This window comes from Malaclemys terrapin, chromosome 6 (assembly GCF_027887155.1).
Source record: "Malaclemys terrapin pileata isolate rMalTer1 chromosome 6, rMalTer1.hap1, whole genome shotgun sequence".
Classification (NCBI taxonomy): domain Eukaryota; kingdom Metazoa; phylum Chordata; order Testudines; family Emydidae; genus Malaclemys; species Malaclemys terrapin.
Window position 1 is genome coordinate 98658024 of NC_071510.1, and position 26047 is coordinate 98684070.

The 26047-nt window shown below is 41.6% G+C and overlaps 1 protein-coding gene across 1 annotated transcript in view; it reads right to left on the reverse strand.

Annotated features, from left to right (window-relative positions):
* Nucleotides 1-9604: 9604 nt before the first annotated feature.
* The window catches only part of GPBP1 (GC-rich promoter binding protein 1), a 60933-nt gene continuing 44490 nt past the window's right edge, over nucleotides 9605-26047 (reverse strand). Inside the window, exons 6-13 of the mRNA XM_054032244.1 lie at nucleotides 24396-24625; nucleotides 23530-23596; nucleotides 21077-21261; nucleotides 19837-19977; nucleotides 18653-18817; nucleotides 13649-13830; nucleotides 11132-11234; nucleotides 9605-10093 (exon numbers count right to left, since the gene is read on the reverse strand). Coding sequence (XP_053888219.1) covers nucleotides 9935-10093; nucleotides 11132-11234; nucleotides 13649-13830; nucleotides 18653-18817; nucleotides 19837-19977; nucleotides 21077-21261; nucleotides 23530-23596; nucleotides 24396-24625 — 1232 coding nt within the window. The 3' untranslated portion in view covers nucleotides 9605-9934. The remainder of the gene's footprint in view (nucleotides 10094-11131; nucleotides 11235-13648; nucleotides 13831-18652; nucleotides 18818-19836; nucleotides 19978-21076; nucleotides 21262-23529; nucleotides 23597-24395; nucleotides 24626-26047) is intronic.

The window sequence follows — 26047 nt, forward strand, 5'->3', positions numbered from 1 at the left end:
TTGATTGCAGTGACTTGACTGGCATCATACGAACTCCGTGGAAAAGGCTGGGATGGAAACGGGTGCATGTGTTGAGGGACAGGGGAAACAGCATTCAATTGCCTTACCACAAAACCATTCTTTTTCTTCTTGCAGTCACCTGTCCCACTCCCTGCACACTTGTGACTCTGTGGGCGGGACTTCCTGCTACTACTAGAGGAGGAGAAGGCTGTTTGCTGAGGAGCTTTTGCTTTGCTGCTGGTGGTGAGGAGAAGCAAGGCATGGAGCCCCCTTCCTGCTGCCTCCACCCACTGCTTGACCACTGCTGCAGAGACGCTATCAAGAGCGCATATCAGGGCACCTGCACATACCGCCTCAGACTTTCCACCCATCTCCTCTCCTCAGTTTTCATTGGGCTGGTGGGCATCCCCACCTTCTCCCCATGCCTGCCCAGCAGCTCCCCCGTCTCACGTGGTTCAATCCTCACAGTTTGCTGTTGCTCTTTTGTGTGGTCCCTCTGCAGTTGCTGCACCTTCTCCACCATGCATGGTTCCCCCCACCCCATTTCATATGGTGACTAGTTTGTTACTGGCTTCCCCCTTACTGGTTGTTACCTGCCTCACCCAGGCCTCAGAGCACACCTCCTCCACCTTTCTGTCACGTCCCTGCAGTCGGCATATAGGTGGAACTCACCTCAGTTACTGAGGAGGACTTCCTTGTGGCAGGCTTCCAGCCTATCTTCCAGGAGACTGAGACTCTAGGTCTGGCCTCTGTGGCCCAGGGGGAGGACAACTCTTTGCCAGCCACCTCAGGCTGGACACTGAATCCATCCCTGGGCTGCATCCGCTCCCTCGCCCTCCCCCAGCCCCACCCCCTGTCCCCAGGCTGCAAATCAGAATGTTGCCCCTACCTATGCTTCTGGGGCACCCCCTGCCCTTTCCATGTGCCTGGTACCAGTGCTGGAGGCCATTGAGAAATGGCGGGTGCTGAGCAGCCAGGCGTAGAGATTTCCAGGGTACCCCTCCCGAGATGGAGCAGCTGTTTCTAGACCAACTCACACCCCAGCCCCATCCCACCACCTGAGCCCATGCCTGCTATCAGAGAGGGCCCCCCACACCCTTACCTGTCTCACTATGGCTGGTGAGGTGATGATACACCCCAATCCCACTCCCAACTCTCCCCTCCCCTTCCACCTCCCATGCTCCTGTTGCCCCAGAAGTTGTTGCCTTGCCTTTCTGGGGGGTGGGGAGGAAAGAAGCATGGCCTACAAGATTGTAGCGAAAGCCATCTTGTGTTAGTCTGGTCATGGCGGATCACATCTTCAACAACCTCTATCTGGGTCCAGACCTAACTCCATCTGGTGTGTAGGGATGGTCTGGCACACACCTTCCTGTCCCTGGACCAGAAGGCATTTGACAGGATGGATTACAGGTATCACATGGTCACTCTGCTTCAGACCCTACTGACTGCCAACGTGGAGTGTCTGGTCAAGCTCAACTGGGCCTTAACTAAACCCATTACCTTTGGCTGAGGGTACAACAGGGCTGTCTGCTCTCTGGCCAGCTCAATACCATCATTAGAGCCCTTCTTCCATCTTCTCCTCTACAAGAGGATAACAAGATTGGTGCTGAAAGCACCAGACTTGCAGGTGGTCCTGTAGATATATGCCAACAATGTGCTTTGTGGCCCAGGACGACGGAGAGCTGGTGCAGTGTCTTGCCAAGCCATCTGTTTGTTGGCATCCTCCAGCTGGTTGAAGAGCTCTGGCCTGATGTTCGGGGTACCATCCTCTGGGCATTTACCTTTCTACCACTGATCCCTCCCTGCTGGAGAATGGAGTGATCAAGAGGCAAGGTGACTGACCAGTTACAGAGGTGGAAGGGGCTGCTCTAGTGCCTCTCTCTTTAGAGGAAGGTGCTGGTATTCAACCAACTGGCACCAGTTCAACATACTGAACCTGCTCCCAGGAACCTTGACGAGCCTCCATCTTTTCCTGGAGGTTTTTCAGGCTGGGGCTGTACTGGGTCTCTCTCACAGACTGAGGCAGCAGAATAAGGAAAGCTGGGATAGGCAGAGTGGATTGTCTACTCTGCATCTGGTCCAGCTGCTGCCCTTTCTGCCTCTTGACAGACACACTAAGGACTGATTTAACTATCAGTTTAGAAATTGATAAATTACTGCCATCCCCTAATATGGATGCAGTTATGGTATACAGGTACTTATATTGGCCAGCCAGTGTCTGTGTCAAAGCTATACACATAAGTAACTGTTAAGGCCCATCATTTTCAGTTTTTACCAAAAATATTCTCAGGTTTTACACATGCTATTATTCAGTTTTTATGCATTTTCACCTGAATTTTGAATCAAATCCAATTCACTTGGTAGATGTGTTTATAGGAATAAATTAATTTAAGTATATACGTGATGCTGCCAAAGTAAGGCAATGTAGTGGAAGATATATTCATGTACATAGTGTTAATGTTCTTGAAATAATCCACAGCATTACACTTACTTTCCATACTTATTTTTCTCTATTTGTTGCTTTTGTTCTGTCCTCCCATTGCCCAGTATTAACCCTGATATTTTCCCAGAAAACTGGAGAGGTCTTTTGCACCAACTTTCACCCATTTTTAAATGTTTGTAATTAACATCTATAAATTCCCAGGAAATTTTAAAACAAAATAAAAACCCGAAACAAAGGGCATTGGCAACTTTATACTACTATAATTGCAATCAAACTAGACACTTGCACCTAATTAATTATACCAGTTTCTGGATAGGTCAGTTTGTACAAAACCATATTTAGAAAAGTCCTAAACTGTAGAGAGCCAACAAGGGTAGTCAAGCCAAGAGGATAATGCAGTTTCAGCTGTGCACAGCAGGGAAGCTTGTAGGCCTGGTTCTCCCTTCCCCATCAAATCTTGCCACGGGTTCAGTGTAAAGGCTAGGACTGCCCCCTTCAAACACTCAGTTCATAGATATTCATATATCTATTCACCTGTCAAAAATCAAGTGTGATTAATTTACAACAGTATAATTTAGAATGATGAAATCCCCATTCTGATAATACCATTTCCCCCAGACTGGGTACATAACAATGGCTCTATACCACTTACAGCAATAGCTTTCTAAAGGGATACTTATAGAGGGGAGAGCAGGTTAGCTTTTGGAGTACACACCAGAAACAAGGACAGCTGGTTCTATACTGAAGTCGGCCACCAATTCCAATGTGTAACTTTGGGCAAGTTACTTAACCTTTCTTTGCCTCAGCTCATCCAAGACAAGTAGGAAAAACCTCAACACTGATGGAAAAACAATTATAATTTATCCTCATTAGGTGATTACCAACGTGCCTGCATCTTTACTCAATTTTAAAAGATACCTACAATTATTTAGTCCCATCATGCTTGGAAGACTATAGTAACAAAGCCCTACATTTTTGGTTGCTTATTTTATTTAAGATGCTCAAGCTAATTAAAGAAATTCCAGGAGGCTTCTGCTTTCTATTACCCAGGGACAAGTCCCAAAGTGCTAAAGGCGATAACAACCTTGACCATAAATCACTTAAGAGTGTTTACACAAACTCAAAAAGGCAGCTTCCATAATTTTTTTCTATCTTGTTTTATCTTTCCATATTAATTTCCTTTCCACTATGTACTGAAAACCTACGTATGCATTGGTTACTGAAATTTGTGCTTTGAATAAAATATTCAATATTAGTTTTTAGTTGCAGTTGTAATATACTGCAAATGATACATCCAAGGACCATTTTGGTAAAAAGGCATCAAGGAATTTTATCAAAAAAGATACTAGTCTGGTATGAAATCTCATTTGATAGACTGATTTGTTTTAGAAAGGGTCCCAATTTTAAAAGACGGAAAGGATGTCATTCTTTTAGAAGCAAAAAAGGAGTAATGCATAAGAAATGTTACCAAAAGCCATAAAACTAAAATGTTTAATAAAAAGGGGGACGGGGTCAGGCAGTCCTTTACCTATTCCCTTTCCTCTTTGCAGAAAAAAAAAAAAAAAAAAAACCTCAGTTAACCCCTTCAAAATTATTAGGAGTAATTTCTTCAATAAACACTCAAAATCTTTATTTTTGAAACCAAGAAAAACCATTGGTTTGAAAATACCTTACAGAATACGTTGTTACCTCTGACTCAGATTTCTTCTCAATGGTGCAAAGTTTATTCCTTAGATGCCTGGAAATGACAAGCTTCTTTTGAGATGCGTTTTTGCAAATGTTACCTAAATGCAAAGCTAACAAAATGTAATAGCTCCCTAATATCTTTGCTACATAAATGGCAAGATGTTTTATGTACCAATATGGCGTTCAATAACCTTGCTGTAACTGCTCACTATAAAAGCAAGAAGCCATTTGAGTATAGAATATTTATATTAACTGGGAATTAATTTATCTGGCAAAGCTTAAGCAATGTCCATACCAACTCAGAACAACAACAAAATCACCGCTTCCAAGATTAATGAGAGGACAACTACTTCAAACCAAAAAGCTTTAAGAGTATGGAATTATTTGAAACAGAATTTCAACTCCTATTATATCCTTTAGCTTCATTAGGGTATAATCTCAGAAAAATATAGACTAAAACAAAGATGTTCTGATAATTTCCTGCCACAAAGACAAAGGAAGGATAACAATCAAGTTGAGGAAAAATTACACCCCCTACTGCTTATACATTATTCACGAGCTGAAAAGGTTACTAAGGCCAACCCAGGAAGGCATTGAACCAGTGAATGGATGACAACAACTAATTTGAACTTAATCAAGCCTGACAGGTTTGTTTTCCTCCTTGCATAAACTTAGAGGAGAGCAGTACAAAATTCTGAATTGAGCAAGCAGTTCACTCTGTGCTCCCCTCCTCGACTTTACAGCACTCCGCACAAATCATCCTGTTCATCTCTGCCAGGTAGCTGTAACAGACTGCAAAAAAGAAAAATCAGAGCAGCATCAAAAAGAAAACCTACTAGTTCAAATGACACCTTCAGGACTTCCGCTAACTTCCATTTTACTGATCTATGCTGAAGCACTGCCAGAGAATTAGTTTTAATATGATATTGAAATGCTATTGTAATTTAAGATACTAATAGATTCCCATGAAACACCACACTGTTCAGAACATGTATTCCTTGAGAGGAAACTTAAGCCTAATATTGATAAACAGAGGCAAATAGTGGGATTTAATTGGTATTTAAAATTCTTGTTTTTCATTAATTTCCCTGTCTTAAGGCAACTCCTTGAATGGCTACTATTAAGTGATTTGAATACTTGCCATAGTTTCATAGGACTTAATTAAAATTACTCACCTTTGCCCATTTATAAACTGTTCAGGTTACCGATGACATACCAAAACAGGACTCACCTACCCTTAATGAAATTCTTTTGTCCATCTATAAACTGTTTTAGTTGTTCTCTATGACACTATTCATTGCTACTTCTGGGGAATAGCATACTCTCCCTCTTAGCTTCCCAGAGGTAGGACCACTCTCCAAGGGTGTAATCTGTTAAAAGTTCTCCACAGAAAAGACACAGAAAATATCGTAACTGAAGTAACCATTGTTTACAATTTTTGTTCTGTTTTGTGTTGTTTAATATTCTCTTTTCCTTTAAGTTAATCATTGTGCTTATTTTGCTTGCTTTTAATCACGATGTACCTTAAGGCAAGACCAAGCCCCTCATGCACCTAAAATAGTCAAAATGATGACGTTGAAGTGGCATTGAGAGAGAATTGTTAAAATTTGGCCTATCGTTTCTTATTTCCCTAAACTATATTTTTTAGTAGCTTTTGGGATAAAGTTACTTGGCATGCAACAAAACTTAACACACGTCTCATCTCCTGGTAAAATGGGTATACTTTCCCATAGGTGCAGAGTTTCTAATCTGCCAGGGGGTTACCCCCCAGGCTCCGCCCCCACTCCACCCCTTCCCCAAGGCCCCACTCCTGCACTGCTTTTTCCCCACCCAGTTCCACCCCCCCGCCCCCAGGCACGCTGTGCCCTCACTCTTCTCCCCTTTCCCCCCCAAGCACCTCCTGACATCGTGGAACAGCTGATCTGCGGCAGACACTGGGAGGGAGGGGGAGGCACTGATCTGCAGGCCCGCCAGCAGGTAGGAGATGCTGTGGGGAGGAGGCGGCGGCTCTGGTAGGGGGCTGCCAGTGAGTGCTCAGCACCCACCATTTTTTTCCCCGTTGGTGCCTATGTACTTCCCTACATCTGTTAAGATGGGTGACTTGTGATATCTAGACAATTTTGATGACAGCATTGTAGGCCTGGGACTTGACTTAACTTCCATACTAAACTAGCTTGACTAGCCTTCGGTGAAATTTTCAATTTTACCACTAAAATTGAGAAAAATGCTCTGCTGCTAATAAGGCACCCCCACCTCAGGAATGCCCCTAACAATAGTTACAACACCAAGGGCTGTAAAATAGAAACACCCAGGCACTGGAAAGCTTAAACAAATACAAAAAAAAAATGGTAAAATAAATAAAATAAGCTCTGACCAGCAAATTTATGCAGACCGTTTGCACAAACTAAAAAAGGAGTCATAAATAAGTTACAATTTAAGCATAAAAATAAAATTTAAAAAATGTAAGCAAAAAGGTGGAAACATAGGTGCCAGTGCATGATTGGGTAAATTTTGTTACCTAGGGGTCATAAATAAAATAGGTTTAATAATTATTTTTTTAATTAATTTTATCTATATAATATAAACAAAGCTCTTTAAAACCCCTCTCTGAACTGCAGTTCAACATCAAGATGCTAAAACTCTAACCCCTCTGCACAACAATAACGTGCAAAGGCATCGTCAAAAAAACCCAAACAAGTAAATCCTGACTGGCCATTGGGAAAAGTTTATATATTAGAAATGGTAAGCATAAAAAATTTGCTTGGCATATATATTCTACATATATTGCTAATAAATAAATGTTTAAAGCACAGCTGTGTAAAAAATATCCCGCAAACCCATAAAGTAAACCCTAAGCAAAATAAGCTGTCATGGGATAAGAGGGAAGGTTCCCTCATGGATTGGTAACTGGTTAAAAAGACAGGAAACAAAGGGTAGGAATAAATGGTCAGAATGGAGACACAAATAGTGGGGTCCCCCAAGGGTCTGTTCTGGGACCAGTCCTATTCAACATATTCATAAATGATCAGGGGAAAAGGGTAAACAGTGAGGTGGCAAAATTTGCAGATGGTACAAAACTACTCAAGATAGTTAAGTCCCAGGCAGACTGCGAAGAGCTACAAAAGGCTCTCTCAAAACTGGGTGACTGGGCAAGAAAGTGGCAGATGAAATTCAATGTTGATAAATGCAAAGTAATGCACATTGGAAAACAATCCCAACTATACCTATAAAATGATGCGTCTAAATTAGCTGTTACAACTCAAGAAAGATCTTGGGAGTCATTGTGGAAAAGTTCTCTGAAAACAGCCACTGAATGTGCAGCAGCAGTCAAACAAGCAAACAGAATGTTCAGAATCATTAAGCAATGTATAATAAGACAGAATATATCATATTGCCTCTTTATAAATCCATGGTACGCCCACATCTTGAATACTGTGTGCAGATGTGGTCACCCCCATCTCAAAAACGGTATTTTGGAACTGGAAAAGGTTCAGAAAAAGGCAACAAATGATTAGGGGTATGGAATGGCTGCCATATGAGGAGAAATTAATAAGACTGGGACTTTTCAGCTTGGAAAAGAGACTGCTATGGGGAGATATGATAGAGGTCTATAAAATCATGACTGGTGTGGAGAAAATAAATAAAAAAGTGTTATTTACTCCTCCTCATAACACAAGAACTAGGGATCACCAAATGAAATTAATAGGCAGCAGGTTTAAAACAAACAAAAGGAAGTATTTTTTCACACCACGCAGTCAACCTGTGGAACTCCTTGCCAGAGGATGTTGTGAAGGCCAAGACTATAACAGGGTTCAAAAAAGAACTAGATAAATTCATGGAGGATAGGTCCATCAATGGCTATTAGCCAGGATGGGCAGGGATGGTGTCCTCAGTCTGTGTTTGCCAGAAGCTGGGAATGGGCGACAGGACATGGATCACTTGATGATTACCTGTTCTGTTCATTCATACACCCCGAGTCCTAGGTAAAAAAAGGATGGGGGTACCTAAATTAACCAGGTCACGCCTTAAGCCCTTGGTAGGGTACAGGGGAATTGCCCTAATTTTTGCAGGTAACAGCATAAAAAAAAGGTGCTATGAAGTGAAAAATCAATACAAACCAGATTAAGCTATCAAAAGTGAGTGATGGGGAGGTGCATTTCGTAACTATTGCAAATTCTGATATTAACATGGCAGTTCTCTTTAGAAAGTAAACATTTCTATTCTTATCAGCATCTTGGACAAAACCAGGCAATTAAAGAAAACAACATCCTTTCAGATATTCTTTGCCCAAATGAACACACGCTTAAATTTGTTCAATTTGCAGTAGAAACCTGCCTTTATGCATGGACTGAAAGTGTATTTGTTTAAACTCCTCTTTTACTCTTTGCCAAAATGAGTCTATGTTCACTTGTAGAAAGTTTTCCCAACCCTAAAAACTAAAATATGAAAAAAATCTGCCCTTTAGGAAGATAATTTTCACTGTGAAAGTCAATCCTGGATAAAACATAACACTATGCAAGATCTAGTACAATAGGAAATATTTTAAGGGGAAGTCTACATATATCTATATAGATCTACATTATAGAAGTATGAAATCATATCACAATGCATTTATGCTTATGAATTACACTGTTGGAACCTCAGAAGGAAAAATATAAAGAGCTAAAAAGGAAAAAATGAACAAAATAAACCTGTACAAATAATTTAAGAATTGGCACTGCCAAATTATCTCCAGTAACAAATAAACCATATAACAAGACCACAGTGGTTTAAGAATTAGTGAGACTATAAAAAAAGATTTTAAAACTAGGCCACTGAAATAAACTGCATATTGTACAAATGAAACTGACATAGCAGTAAACGCAAAGACTGGTGATCAAATTTTGTTTTTCTTTCTCAAAGCTTGAAAGTCAACCATGGCTGTCACAGTATACTTGCAACCTAATAAAGATCAAACTAATTGGGTTTTATAAACAATACTTGTGATGCTATGCACTGAGACAATATTCTGTAAATCCAGTTTATTTTCCATGTAGATCCAGTCAGTATAATCAATTTTTCTGCATGTGAATAATTTATCAAAATGTTTATTTTCCCACAAAAATCTTTGTTAACATCCACTCTGAGAATCCTGAACCTTGCAGCACCCAAATAAAGCTCTTGATTTTAAGTCAGTTCTATAAATCTGAAACTGTAGCAATAGCCTTTTGCTGTAACAATAATTGAACTATTAATGGCTAAAGAGCAATTATGTTTGGAAAAAGTGGAACAGTACAACAGCTCAATTCAGGAAAACAAAGTTTTAGTGCACTTTGCTCGTTTTAGCCAACATGCTACATTGCCCTTTTTTTTTTGCGTACAAAGTAGACTTGAGGGTTTCCATTGTAAGAAAGAAATGACTCAGCAAGCAAAACACTGTCAAGTTGCCCCTTTTTGTTAAAGATCTGGACATTTTAAGACAGAAGCTTTGCAAAACATTATACAATTTTTGTTTTTATTATTAAATGAGAAAATCTCATTTGTTACATTGTCACATTGCTAGTCAGAGAAATGCTGCAGTGATGAAGAAAGTCGACGCTGGATCAACCAAAGTCCTCATTCTACAACATTGATTTACAAAGTAATTATAGTAATGTTCACAGCCCAACACAACATTCCTTGTTTTCTTCATAGAGAAGTCCCAAAATTCTTCCTCTAATGGGGTATTTTTCTACATAAATTATAGTTTGGGGGTGGGGGGCTTGAACAATTCACCCCCAAACCTGCATGAGATCACACAAGCTTCTAAAGCTGTTAGAGAATTCTTCACACATCATCATCATCTGATGTGTCACTGCTGCTGGTCTCTGTATCCTCATTCTCAATTGTGGGTTTGAAAGTGCTGTTTTTCCAGGGGCTAAATTTAAAGTCACAGATGAGGCCATTTTTTAGAATGCCATTTTTTCGAAGGCCATTTTTTCGTAACTGAAATGTAAAAACAAACATTTAGTGGGCTGAAAATTGACAGCAGTAATGATTTGCACTAAAACAATATTGCTTTTTTGTACATCAACAACTATGCCACTCATAGGACAGTTCATATGTATAATGTGGTAAGACTCCACAAAGAAATAGATTTTTTTCCATGTTAATTAGGATCGTATACTAAAAATGAGAAAAAAAACTGTCACAACATCAGAACAGTTTCTTCACCCCTCTTCCTTGGAAATCAATGAACAGAGGTTTCCAGAAGCCAAAGAAAACACAGATTTTAAAAAATTATGCAACTGCAAAAAAGCATGCAGGTAAGAACACTCCCCCCAGTCAGATTGAGATGAAGGAATTGGAGAGTCTATGGACTTAGTGCAGCTCCATCACTGAAAGGAAATTAAACAGTTCTACTGCAAGTCCTAGATGTAAGCTTATCTTTTATAAACAGACATTTGATGCAGCATGAATTTTCAAGGCTCACTCCCTAGCCTTTTGATTTTTAGAGTCCTGCAAATCTGCAGATATCTGCTGATCATTTTGGGGGGATTAGATGCGGATACAAATTTTGTAATCTAAGGATTTTAAATAAACTATTAGATTCAGGGGCGGGGAGGGGGGGAGGGGGAAGAAAAGAAAGGGGGATGTTAAGTGCCAAAACCCTTTAAGAGATACAAGGTGGGTGAGGTAATATCTTACTGGACCAATTTCTGTTGGAGAGAGAGACAAAGCTTGTCTCTCACCAACAAACATTGGTGCATAAAAGATATTATCTCATCCACCTTATCTCTCTAATATCCTGGGGCCAATATGGGACAACACTAGTGCATTAAACCCTGTAAAGCCATCCAGATTTCTGAATTTTCCTTCATATTGCAGAACAAATATATTTATAACTGTTGCAGAGTCATCTCAAGCTACCCTGTTCACTCAATGTCACAATCCAGTTTTGACAATCCCTCAATTGTGTTTTTTGGAACACAAAGTATAAACAAATAGAAAATGTAATGCTTAGTAGTTTTTAGTAAGTATCACCTGTTCACTAATGACTTGGAATTCCCTCATCTCATCCTCTGTTAGTGGAGCACAGGTTTCATCATTTTCACTGTCTTCCTGCCAACCCATCTCCTTTAACAACCTTTTAAAAAAAAAAAAAAGAAAGAAAAAAAAAACGACAACATTGTGACATTTATATCAAACATTCAAAATTCTGCTTTTAGAACACTGCTCTCAAATTTTGAAGACATGTATCTATTTAAGCAATCAACAATACCCAGTTGCAAAAAATACATACTTCATTAGGTTTTTGACTCAGTGGGAGTTTGTTGCTTTTATTTTATTTCACCTATGCACACAGGTTGAAACATGAGCTTGTCCTTCAGAGTTATTCTGATTCTTCAGTAATGCCTATATTTGTAACTTTGATTAATTTCCAAACATGTCTAAATGCTAAAGGTGAAGCTTTCAACAGATTTCAAAAATGTGTCCGCAATACCTGGCACTTGAACATACCAACTGTGTAGTTAGGCATGTCACTACCAGATTTACACATGCAGAGATAAACTGCTAACTAGGAGGCCCATTGAAGAGATACCCATAAAAATCTACTTTAAACAAAGACAGACCACCACCAAGTCTCATACCATCCTGAGTGAGGAGGCAGGGACATATTGTTTACATAACAGACAGCATCCTTGTTTCTGACCACTCAGAATAAATCATATGATCTTTTTTCTAGGGCTGACAGGAGTGCTCTATCAGTCTAAAAATGAACTGAGGGTTCTCTCCAGAAGTATGGCAATAAGGAAAAGCAAACAGACTAGAAGACCAAGAGAGATGGAAGCTGAACCACAGGCAGAAAGTTAGAATGTTGGTGTACAGTCTGTCTTAAGACAGACAATGTGTTAGCAATAAGGACCTGAAGTTCATTAAACTATTGCCATTAGCAAGGAGAGTTAAGATATCTGGGACAACTGTCGATGGGCTCAAAATAGTGGATGCATTAATCTGTTAAGACCAAAATTCAGATTCCATGCTTGAGCTAGTAACATTACCAGATGGTGAAACATACAGCTTTATAATAGGATAACCCAAGAGTAGTTTTTCCAGTTCTGGAAAACGTTATAGATCTACAAGGACTAATGAACTCACATTGGGTCTGCTTGTATCACTCAGAGGCTTTACTCTGCCCCAACTCTTAATACCTTATGGGACCACTGTGTTAGAGAAGGTGGCATACAGGAATTGTTCCTTGAAGGGAAACAATGAGAATGATCTTCCCCCAACCCCCATTTGATACATAGTGACAAACATGTTCTGTTCACTTTACTTCGAGAACCACATAAGAGTCCTCCCACAAGTCAAACACCATCAAAAAAAATTCTAGAAGAGTCCATTCACAGGGCACCAGTACAAGGAATCAGGACTGTCAGCTCAGTTTACCACACCAATAGCGTATGCACAGAACATTTTCACTACAATCCAATCCCAGAAAGTCATCTTAATCTGGAAAGCTGTAGAATACTTAGATGAACACTGTTCAACATGTGTCACTGCCTTACCAGAAAGAATGCAGGCAAGGCTAACTAAGATTCCCTCTACTTGAGAATGTTTCTGTGGAAATCAGTCTAATGATAACTCCAAAAGCCCAAAATGTGGTCTTTTAAAATTGATAGTGTATAAAAGAACCAGTACAGGCAAATGAAACCTAGTCCATAGGGCTCTGTCCAAACATTAAAAAGTCGAACAATTAGGTTTTTAGAAGTACAACTCACTAGAAGTTATATTTTAAACCAATTAACTATGAACTCAATATCACAGCATTAGTTTTATCCATATATTTAAATTACTTACGTTTATATCAGTCATGAATAGGGCCCTACCAAATTCATGGCCATGAAAAACACGTCACAAACCGTGAAATCTGGTCTTTTGTGTGCTTTTACCATATAGTACACAAATTTCACAGGGGAGACCAGCGTTTTTCAAATTGGGGGTCCTGACCCAAAAGGGAGTGGCAGGGGGATCACAAAGTTATTTTAGGGGGGTTGTGGTATTGCCACCCGTACTTCGGCTTCCCAGCTTTGAAGGCAGCGCAGGAGAGTGGCGGCTGTTGGTCGGGCACCCAGCTCTGAAGGCAGCACCCCGCCAGTAGCAGTGAGGAAGTAAGGATGGCAATACCATACCGTGCCACCCTTACTTCTGCACTTCTGCTGCGGTGGCTCTGCCTTCAAAGATGGGCTCTTGGTTAGCAGCTGCCACTCTCCAGCTGCCCAGCTCTGTCTGAAGGTAGCACCGCTGCCAGCAGCAGCACAGAGGTAAGGGTAACAGTACTGCAACCCACCTCCTACAATAACCTTGCAACCTCCCTCCTCCCACAAACTCCTTTTTGGGTCAGGAACTCTACAATTACAACCATGAAATTTCAGATTTAAATAGATGAAATCATGAAATTTATTATTTTTAAAATCTTATGACCATGACATTGATAGGGACATGAATTCTGGAAAAGATGCTCAACAGCCGCCACAGGCATTGATATGAAGTACATACCTATGCTCTGCCTCAAGTGAACTTGAAAGGACATCTGTCTGAGGGAAAGTTGAAGACCGAATGATCTGTTGAGAAATCACTGAAGCATTTCCATTCTCTTGAGGAATTTCATTTTCAAAGTTTCTGTTTATGTCCCTCTCATGATGAGAATTGTTGCTGTTATGCAAATTAAATGAGTCATCCTGTTAAAAAAGTGCATTAAATATACATTATATATAATTCAAAGGAGACATTATCCACGAAGTAATACTCTGACAAACTGTCATTTTTCTGGGATTGTGTACCATTTAAAATTAGCTTTAAACGGAGAAACTCACCATCAATTCACAAAATCTCTTTATTCATACTTCTAAATATTTAAAGTTAGAGGTACTGGATTGCCTGCAGCAGTGGAAAAGGGAAGTTAGTTACCTTATTGTAACTATACTTCTTTGAGATGTGTGGTGCCTGTCTGGATTCCACTATAGGTAGGTATGAAATCCCCGAACCTGAGACTGAAGATATCTTGCAATCAGAGTCTGTTGGTTGATGCCTGTGACTCAGCTCGCCTCGTGCTCCACCTGGTGTGGACTGACTGCATATCCAGTTCCTTCTCTGCCAAGAATCTCGTCATGTTCCGACACAGAGGGGAAGGGATGGGGACAGGGACCACACCTCTTGAAGAGCTCATTATAATAAGGTAAGTAACTTCCTTTTCTTCAAGTGCTGGTCTCTATGTGTATTCCATTGTGGGTAACTGACGAACAGTACTCAGAGGAGGAGGGTATGAGAATGCTAGTATAGCTGCATGTAGAACTGCTGTGCTAAATGATGCATAATGTCTCGTGAATGTATGGATGAAACTACACAGCTGCCCTGCAAATATCAAGCAGGAACACCTCTTGAAGTGATGCAACTGAGGCTGCCTGTTGCCTTGTACAGCAGTGGTCCCAAAACTTTTTCAGTTGCATCCCCCTTACCAGGTCCACATCTGTACCATCAGAGTAGGTGTCGATGGTAGTTCCTTATGGGGCTCTGATGGTATTGCTGGTAAACAAGTCTCCAACCTGATTGTATTTGACAGTACCAGCAATTCCCAGTACTTTGAGTCCCAGTGTTTCGTTTTAATTGGTGCTACAGTTGGTGCAGAGGCTGGTACCGAAGGACCCTGGCCCCTATGTGCCTTCTGATCTGCCCATAAGGATTGGGGGGAAGAGGAGGTCGTAGATTCTTGTGACTTGGGCACACTTGTCCACAACTTGGAAAGGGCTGGGGATGGATCTCTCCTCCTAGAACAGGGCGGAGAAACTTTTTGGCCTGAGGGCTGCATCGAGTTTCCAAAATTGTATGGAGGGCCGGATAGCAGGGGCTGTGCCTCCCCAAACAGCCAGGCGGGGCCCGGCCCTGCCCCCATTCGACCTCTCCTGCTTCTCGCCCTCTGATGGCCCCCCCGGGGACTCCTGCCCCATCCAACCCCCCCCATACCCTGACAGCCCCCAGAACCACTGCCCTGACTGCCCCCTGCCACCCCATCCAACGCTTCCTCTCATTCCTGATTGCCCCTTCCCAACCACTGCCCCATCCAACCACCCTTTCTGCCTGACTGCTCCCGGGATCCCTGCCCCTGACTGCCCCCTGCCATCCCATCTAACCCCTCCTCATTCCTGACTGCCCAGGACCCCTGCCCCATCCAACCACCCCTTTTCCCTGACTGCCCCCCGCTGCCCCCATCCAACCCCTCCTCTCATTCCAGACTCCCCTCGCCTCCCCCCAACCCCCCAGGACCCCTGCCCCATCCAACCACCTCTTCTCCCTGATGGGTCCCAGGACCCCTGCCCCTGACTGCCCCATCCAACCCCTCCTCTCATTCCTGACTGCCTCCCCGGGGATCCCTGCCCCATCCAACCACTCCTTCTCCCTGTCCCCTGACCACCCCCGGACGTCCTGCCCCCCGCCACCTCATCCAACCCCCCCCTCCCTTCCTGACTGCCCCCGGGAACCCCTGCTGGCATTCAACATCCGTTTCCTGCCCTCTGACTGCCCCGACGCCTATCCACACCCCCGACCCCGGACCACCACTCTGAACCCCCCTGCCCTCTATCCAACCCCCCCCCCTCAATCCCTGCCCCCTTACCGCACTGCCTGGAGCACCGGTGGACAGAGCGCCAGCACAGAGCACCGGGTCAGGCCCAAGCTCTCCAGCTGTGCTGCCCCAGGCGTTTGCAGCCCTGCCGCCCAGAGCACTGCGCCAGCAGTGGAGCAAGCTGAGGCTGAGGCCGCGAGGGAGAGCAGGGGAAGGGCTGGGGGCTAACCTCCTGGGACAGGAAGTGGCCCGTGGGCCATAGTTTACCCACCTCTATCCTAGAAGGTGTATGGGGGGAGGGGGAGAGGATCTGCTTTTAAAGTTTGAGAGAATGCTCTTTATTCTCATGACAGGGCCCACACAAAGGTCATTTCCTCTGATCTTTTCTGCTCTGGAGTCAGACAGTAGTAGGCAGCACGCTCCTCGATGACTGGCCAAAGAACAGTGGGTCTCCCCTGCACAAGTCTGACTGGGGCCTTATTGCATGCACCACAATGTGCTTCTGAAGCTGGAGTTCTCATGCCTGCCACATTCAGCTGGGAAAAGAGCAGCTGCTACTGCACTCAGTAGGGATAGGAGCTTCTCCAAGGCAGAGGCATTGCTGGTGGTTGTCGCTGACCTAAAGTGAGCCAGAGCAGGAGATGCAGTTTTTGAAGCCTGGTATTCTGGACATAAAATTTAAGTCACATGCCGGGAGACGGAGAAGGTTCCCTGGGGTGGGGATTCTAACTAAGTAACTAGGAAACTATCAGAAAACTAAAAAAACAAATATAACTAAATATTTATAGAAAGAAGACAAAGGATGAGCTCCGGACAATAGTCTCTGGTCATGTGCAGTAAGAAGGAACTAGAGAGATAGTCCGTCCCACCCATGCCCCTTATTCCTTCTGTGTGGAACACAAGGAAAGCAGGGGTGCAGGCACAGCCCAACAGATACTGTTTGCAAGAATTTTCCGTTTTAGGCACATGGAGCTTATGTATATCCATAGGCCAGAAGAAGTCTCTTTCCTGCTGCTTATCAGGCGAGTATGCAGGCCACATTCTTCCCCACCTGTTTCTGCTACTCAGTAACTTCTAAGCCACTTCTCTGAGCCCACTACAACCAGTCCCTTTTGCAACCAATTTATCAGACTCCTTAATCAGTGCGAATTTTCACTCCATTACATGAAAAAATCTGATTTTACAACAGCAACTCATGCTCTCTCCATAGACAGCTCCACTGGAGTAACTTCATGTATTTGCCATTCTAGAAAACCAATCACCCTATTATGCACAGCTGCCTCCAAGTATCCAGGCAACCACTGAGTGGTGGACATTAGTATGAGAATTTAATCTTCAAGTATTTAAAGAAAGAACTTCAACATCTGTTTCCCCTTTCCCATTTTGAAGAATTGATAAATCCTCAAAGTATTGTTATAACAATAGTTTGCCTCATAACTAAGATTACATGCATGTTAACCAAATATTCTATGATGAACTGTATCACTAGCAGAGATCTCCAGAAGGGGCATTTCCAGATCAGCTCCAGACACTATAAGGTTTCTGATGTGGCATCCATGCAAAATGCAGGCACCATTTCAGTTTTGGAATTTCAAAGGGGCTCTTTCGACATATGCACTGCTCTCAGGTATGTTCTGTATAAGATATATTCTCTTCCATTCTGTTAGAAACTGACCATCAGAACATCCAAAATATAATGAGGAAAAAAAAGAGATGTGTGTTGATAAGTGGAAACGGCCCACCATCTTAATGGTTTCTGTCCATTAGAGGAGAGAAGGGGATTGACAGACTAATATAGTTCTGAGGCATTATTCTATAGGTAGGTCATCAGATCTGTGAGCCCCAAACTGAACAATGTGATAGGTTCCTTTATGAGTACTTAAGATAAAAATAATGCTCATGTGGCTTTACCAAGGATAGGGGATCAATTGGAACCTCTTCTGACTATCCAGATACCTGAGTGACAGAGGAAAAAGGTTTCGAAAGAACTCTGTAGAGGCCTGGAACCTGAATCTTTTAGGGGCCAATTGTTTGCATTAGTAAGCCTGACAACTGAGCAGAAAACTGAACAATGCTGCAGAATCTGCCACACCATAAATTTTCAATAAAAGGTGTTTCTTTTCCCAACTACAGCCCTATATTGTCTTGGTCAACCACTGAGATCCACTGATTACACTTGGCACAGGACTTGAAGCTAGGAATCTTCTTTCTTCTGTACATACCATTTAGTAAACACCAAGCTACCACCATTTACCACCAGACTATTTGTAAATTCTCACAATTTAGATTAGGTTCAGTTTAGACCAGGAAATGAGGGAACTACTAAATCAATATACTTGCAATTTCTCACCAGTGGCAGAAAATTTATGTCCAAAATGAGGACATATACCATAATGCTCCAGAACAGAAAGGCTCAAATCCTTCTACAATGACAATAGAATGTCTATTGCAGGAGCTAGATAGATTCATGGAAGATAGCCATTGATGGACCTATTAGCCAGGATAGGCAGGAATGGTGTCCCTAGCCTCTGTTTGCCAGAAGCTGGGATTGGGTGACGGGGCATGGATCACTTGATGATAACCTGTCTGTTTCATTCTCTTTGGGGCACCAGGCATTGGCCACAGTCAGAGGACAGGATACTGGTATTGATGGACCTTTGGTCTGACCCAGTATGACTGTTCTTATGATAGTGGGTCAATACCTGAGCAGGTAGCGACATTAAAAGATTATTCATCTTTTCCTAATATTAAATAGGCCTGGGATCCTGACCTCATTATTGTTTTACACTTTATATTTCTAGAAATTCTGTCATGGCAAGTTATTTTTTGCCGTCGTAAGTGTTCAGGGAAAGTGAAAGTCTTGTTACAACAAAATAAAACAATGTATGTGTGGTTTGAGATGTATTACAACTATATCTGCAACAGTTGGTGAACCGAACTACCTTCTCTTCCCCAACATGATTCTCATCTTCATGTTCCTCTTCAACTCTATCCTGTTTCAATGCCTTTAAGAATTCACTCTTCTTATCAGTGCGCATTCTTGTCAATTTTGTTAATCGAGGCTGATTAAGTTTGTCAACAGGGGATGAAGAATTTGACCGATTACACTAATGCAGGGGGGTAAAAAAAATAAGAACACTGAAAAATTGGCAAGTAAAAGACAAATTTACTGGATTGGACACAAGACAAAAGTTCCTTTTATGAGCAAGAATTAAAAATTTAGACCTACTATAGTTTCACCTGCATCCAGATTCCAGAACTGACTTAGTATGCTTACATAATAAAGAGGGGAGTTTATTAAAATTCCCCACTACCCATGGGTAGTGGATGTATTCTGTGCGCACCCACTGATAAGTCAAATTTGGAAGGTATTCGAGTATTGCCTCAAAGGCGGTACTTCTGGAATTGTATCACACCATCAGCAATTTTTATGTTCAACATTCTCAGACTTGACTTATCTTCTAAACTAGCCACCTCTCCCCTTCCAAACCCACAAAACAGGTCGGCAGGTATTGCCAATGCTTCAGGTACATAACACTGGTAAAGTTTAAATATTAATATTTAATCTCAGATTAAATCTTGTCTCTCTCACAAGCAGAAGTTAGGCCAGTAAAAGCTTTCAAGCTTAAACAGTGCTCTTTTTCAGGTCTGAAGACAGTCCGGACAAATCTGACAAAAGAGTTCTGTGTAAACTCAAAAGCTTGTCTCTCTCACCACCAGAAGTTGGTCCAGTAAAAAAAAAAAAAAAAAAAAAAAAAAAAAAAAAAAGATTACCTCACCCACCTTGCCTCTAATACCCTGGGACCAAAATGGCTACAACACTGCATAGAATACGCAAAAAGAAGAACAGGAGTACTTGTGGCACCTTAGAGACTAACAAATTTATTAGAGCATAAGCTTTCGTGGACTACAGCCCACTTCTTCGGATGTAGTCCACGAAAGCTTATGCTCTAATAAATTTGTTAGTCTCTAAGGTGCCACAAGTACTCCTGTTCTTTTTGCGGATACAGACTAACACGGCTGTTACTCTGAAACTGCATAGAATAGTCTTCACTTACAGTATATAGCAGGTTACTCAGATTAATCTCAAAATTTTAAAGGGATCTGATGCAAAAAAATACTATACCTCTTTCACTGAATTCTGTGACACACTAAAAGCCTTGGCAGTTGATTTGAAAGCATTAAAGTTGCCAATACCATATGAAGACTCATGAGGGAATGGAGTCCCAAGTTTATTCTCTTTTGTTTGGCTTTTCCACTGTGGAGGCTAAATGAAAAATGAAACCATCATTAACTAACATCTGCTTATTCAGAAAAAGCAACATGAATAAAACACACGGTCATTCTATAAGACAGTACAAAAACCATTTTCTTGTTAAAATAGTTTACATTTGATTTATGAATTATTTGGCGCTTCTTATATCAATACCTTGTTCTGTTAGTTATCGAAACAGACAAAATTAAATTCAAAAGCTGTGTGCAATATTTTGTAGTATATCTAGCACTGCAATATTAAAGAAATCATTTTCAATAACTCAAAATATTTTTCACCCTCAAATAACTTATTCCATTACATACAAAGCATGTAAATTCCTGAAGTGAGGTAAGAATGAATCTAACACGGAGGCATGGCTTCATTTAAAACAAAACAAACAAACAAAAAAAGACACGAAAATGGCACTGGTGTTATGATTATTTTCAATTACTTCAGTAACAAATAGGTTCAATCTTTTAATGATTTTATTCAACTGCCAGCCCTGCAAATTCAGGCTGAGCTCTGAGAATCAAGCTGCATTACTTCAGTCAAACATTACCAAGAGTACTGCAGGCCAAGTTACACCCCAAGTAATACCTGTGCAGACCCTTTATCTTCACTCTTAAATCATTCAAGGCAATGCACTTTAGAAGGAATAATCTGACCTACTCATCACACCTGTGGATTCTAAATTTAACCAGAACCACTGGGGGGAGAGGGTGTGGAATAGAGCTTGTCCTTATGGACAAACTTCATTAAAGCCTCTACTGCGCATGCATGGGGGGCAAAGTAAAATGTTAGTATGTATTAAAGGATTGGATAGAAAAATACTGAAAATATATTCACATTACACAAATTAATTGTGTCCCTTCAACTTTCACCTAGAAATACACTGTTCAGTTCTTATCCTACCTCAAAAAGATGTAGCAGAAATAGGAAGGCTCTAAATACAGTTCAGAAAAATGTTCAGTTATTTTTTAAGTATAACCGTACTTAAACATGGTAATGCTACATGAAGCAGTAGTACTCCCAGATATGAGACAAGTGTATCAAAAATTAGTGCACATTTCACAGACGACTTATGCATATTTCCAACAGAGTTCAAACTTACCTTTGCAGGTGGAGTAGCCGGTTTAGGGACTAATCCTTTATAAACACTTGTACCAGTTCCATTCTTGACTGGCTGTGAATGAAGACCTCCTACTACAGGGAATCCAGATATTTGTAAATCTTTTGTACTACCCTTTTTAATGACCAGCATTCTTGGAGATCTAGATTTTGGATTCAGAGGATATTCTATATAGAAACAAAAGGAACATAAAATAAATCAGAGAATGAGCCTTCTCCCTAATGTTTCAGGATACAAAATGCTGGGTGGTAGTGTGGTCCAGGGAAAAAGAGGCCAGGGAATCAGAAACTGAGGAGTTCAATCTCAGATCTGTCAATAACTAATGTGGGGCACGTAAAGTAACTGTTCTGACTCTCAGCTGCCATACCTACAATACCCTATTTACCTCACATTTGTTGTGAGAATTAAAACTTGTGAATTGTTATTTACATACACAATTATTAATGCTCCTGAGAAACAGTGCTAAATGTTTACAAACATTTTCTTCCCTCGGGTACATTACTTTGCTAATTCAAAACCAGAGACAGTGTTTGATTTTGGTAATTTTACATCTGAATGTTCAGATGACAGTTATATAGCTGCTGAGAGAAGATGTTTTTCCTGCTTATTTTTTCAACAACTGACCAGGGCTAATTACCATTGCACTTGCTCCTGAATGATGGCTCATAGCATAGACTAAAGGAACAACTCTCCCACATGAACAGAAGAAATATGGCACCCTTGAGCTTTAGAGCAATAAGTGTCTCTCACTCATTTCCTGTTTCAAGTTTATTATTTCACCTCAACATGCCTCAGTTGTGGAAAGTACAATAAAATGCACTATTTGCATTTACTATCCGCTTTAGGGGGTGAGACATTTTATTTGAAAGACAGCACTTAAGGTCATTAATCACGTTTGCTTAGAGACATGGCATTCCTTTATAAAATGCAACTCAAATAAATTTACATAACTAAGAAATGATCACACTAAGTCTTTCGCACTGAGGTATTCTACTAAAACTCTTTCATTAAAAGATATTGGATAGACTATTTTCAACTCTAAACGTTACTACTCCATTTCTATTAGAGAAGCTAATTTAGGGATCGTCTATTGTTAGCACAGAATAAGCAAGGGTATGAATTTAAAGCCCAACAGCTATTCCACACTGGCTCCCTGATCATGCTAAATTGCAAATAGGCACTCTTAGTGCAGATTAAGTGTCCAAATGAAGTTAGAGTAGCATCAGCAAAACCAGTTTATATGTAATACACTAGCAAAGGCTACTTAAAAGTCAAATCATTATGCTGTTCCTTTTATTGTTGATAAGTGTTAGCAACTTATCTTAAGTCTAATTTTGTAGCCAAGCCAGAAAACTCTTGCTGACCTTTCTGGCAAAGATAAATAAGTGGCCTGATTTTCAAAAGTGGAAGCTGCTGGGTAGACATCTAAAAATGTACTAGCCTAACTTTAAAATAAGTTCCTAAAAATCTTGGCCTGTGTCTGTATTGCGTTCTAAAGATGTGAAACTGTACAGCTGAAGTAATGCAGAGTTAGCAAATCTTTTGAAAAACAGCACTCATTTCTCAGGTTTCAGCTTTGACATCAGTACATCCATTTCTAAATAGCAGCTTTTATGCATGTTTAACAGAATGTTACATTCCTCAAAAAGGCAGACACTTGAATTACTCAAAAGAATATATTCTCCAAACAGGCATTTCCTGTATTTGTCAACCTGTTACTGCGAATCATGTATCTGTAGCACAAACTGTAAGCTGGCAGGCAGCTACACCAGCTGGGAAAGGTAAAAAAGCCCAAACTACAATTCAGTCCCTCTCCTCAGAGTTGGCTTTATTACCAGAAAAAAATCAGAATAAGAGCCCAGCTACTCAAAGCACTTGCTCCCAGGCACCAGAGGCCTTTCCAACTTTCAGCAAGACAAGGGGAGAGGATGCACTCTTCCCCCTGGGCAGCTGTCTTGGCTATCTCGTAGGCCTTCTGCCAGATCCTCACAGAGGAACTTCCCTCCAAGTCTTACCTCTAACATCATCTTCCAAGACTGATCCAGAAGCATTCTTTTATAAAATCTCCAGCTGGCAGTCACACAACACTTGGTCAACTGAGCCCTCTTCATCATGTGCCCTGCCTGGAGACCAAATCCTAGCAACCCGTTGACCAAAAGATGCCTTGCAGATGTGCTGACCATGCCTGTGCTTACAAGCCAATGTTTTGTTACACAATTATAGGCAATAAGCACTGTTTTCATAAAGGAAAGGTAAACCAAATTTTTGTAAGGCCTGGAGTCCTTTTGACTTCAAATTATGTGTTTGTGCAAAACAAACTAGTATTGTTATATCAAAAACAAAAACCCCTCACACACCTCTTTTCATGTTTTATTTAAAACAATCATCTCCAAATCTTTACTGTATTTTCTATACAAACAATCAAAAACACTTACCCCATACACCTGCTGCTAAAGATTTATTCTGGTTTGGTTCTCTCTCGTATTCAGGATTCAGAGAGGGCTGAAAGGAAAGGATTTTTTAAATTATTGCTTAGTTGGTTCATAGTTCAAGACTGATTATGAATTAAATTTAGTACTGGAGAATCGCATTAAAATTCATTTCAAATGTGAGATCCTTTGTCAAAGGAAATCAGTTCTTAAATAGACAGGACTGAGGACAGACCCAGTTTTGTTTCTGAAACAGACCAATACTTTAGCTGAATGTAAATTACTGTATTTTCCTCTGGTGCCTAACCCCTCTCCAATATCAGATCCTTCATAATGGGCTTCTCACACTGCAATCAAATGTCATTTTGTGGACTGTCCAGAAAAGGAGGAGAATGGTGTTGGTCATCCAGAACAGAAAGGCTCAATTCCTCTTACATCCTGCAATTCCCAGGTTTCACAACTCAAGAGGAGGCTTCCAGCCTGCGTTTCTACATGGCAGAAAGGCTACTTAGTTATTCTACTCCCAGTTTCTGAAAAGAAAGTTGTGTAGAATTTATTATATAGTACTTGCCATGGTAAACTGCTGTAAAATATTGTAGTGAAGGATTTGGAACACACCTATATCCCAAAAGCTATAATCTATAAACATATTAAATGAGTACTATACACAATAATACAATTACAATAATAAAAGGAGGTAAGAATAGAAACAAGTTAATGGACAAACCACCAATGCCCTCTTACCTATGGAAAGGGTGATCTCTGTATAAGATGAGCTGTAACTGGTGAAATCTCATGAAGTAGCTTGCATAATGGACAAAATGGCACTTGCAGAAACAATGAAACCTTGATTATAATTACAAGTAACTTACAAAATCCTCAGCCTCAAATTGCTTGGGTTCTTCCTTGTCTTCCTTTTTCCCAGTTTCATTGTCAGGTACATTATTTTCATGCAGCAGTCCTTGGCTTTTTCCAGAGTGGAAAGTGCTGGTACGAGAGCGGGAACCTCCACTATGGTATCCTCCCCCACGATGGTGTATGTTTTCTGTCCCATTCCTGCCTTGTGAACGCCAACCATTTTTCTCTTTTCTCCCAAAATGTCCTTAGATTTTTAAATTAAAAAAAAAAATGTAATTACAAGCAGTTTTGAAAGAATTTCTACATTGCAAAATTGATACAGAAAGTTAAAAATCATGAATGAACCAAATACCATTCTATGCTCATTCTGGATCTGATAGAATAGCGAGTTTCTTTTCACTCATACAGGCAGTAGAGTAGGATCTCTACCCTGTACTAAGGAGACGAGCTCAGTTTCAGAGCAAGACAGGAAATAGATGGCCCCAAAGGAGCTTGGTCTGACAATTAAATATTGTCAGGCCCCTCTCCTGTTTGCCCATGTATATGTTGCTGTCTACAGCATACACTAGCTGGGTATTAATACTGCTCCTTTTCAAAAGAGCAATACAGTGCACCCAGTGGCACACTGCTCTAACCAACCCTGGGCCATCCTACCTGCCCTTAAAGAATTGCTCTTGTACCACATACCCCTTGCATTGCTTCCAGGGCCGGCTCTGGCTTTTTTGCCGCCCCAGGCAAAAAAGCCTCCTGCCATCCCCCCAGTGCAGCAGGGGAGGGTGACGAGCCCCGGCCAGGGCTCTCCGCTCTCCCCGGCGGCCGGAGCACCGCACCACGCCGCCCCCCTTCAGATGCCGCCCCAAGCACAAGCTTGGTGGGCTGGTGCCTAGAACCAGCCCTGATTGCTTCCATTCTCCATTGTCCTAGAGATTCAGCCTTCCAACGCTAAAGCATTCAGTGCTTGCATATTAAGAAAGGACAATGTCTATAGGTAAAATACTCCTGAGGGAATTCTTCGACAAAACATTTAAAATTCTGCACACAGTATTTTAAAATTCTGCAAATGTTATTTGTCAAATAAATGTGGAGGCTCCAGCATGGCATTGGGGAGCACAGGCCACTGGCTGCACAGAGATGGGAGATCACTGTGCAGCTCCCCTCTGGGACACAGATTCAGTGGTGAGGCTGCACCCAACCCTGACACAACACAAGAACTGGGCCTGCCCCAGAAACACTATAGAGCCCTGCCCCTCCATGTCAAGTGCACCAGGTATGGGCAGGGAGGCTCAGCAAGACAGGATACAGGTGGGGAGGGGCTTAATGTGTGGAGGATCCAAGTGTGGGTTGATAGGGTTTTGTGTGTGGCAATCTGGGTACAGGCGGCTCAGTGGGGGATTCGGGTATGGGGGGGGAGGGGAGATCTGGATGCACAGGGGCTTATTGGGGGTTCTAGGTGCAACAATAATGGGACTCTGCAGGAGGGTCCAGGTGAAAGTGGTTGGGGCTCTGCATGGAGGTCTGGATGGGGGCCGGTAGGAGAAGATGGAGCTTGGCAGAGGAGTCTGGGAACGGAAGTCTCAGTCGAGGGGTCCAGATGCTGGGGGAGTGGGGTGGGGATCCAGGGTCAGCTGGTTGGGGCTCGGTCGGGTGGGGATCCGGGTTGCTCATG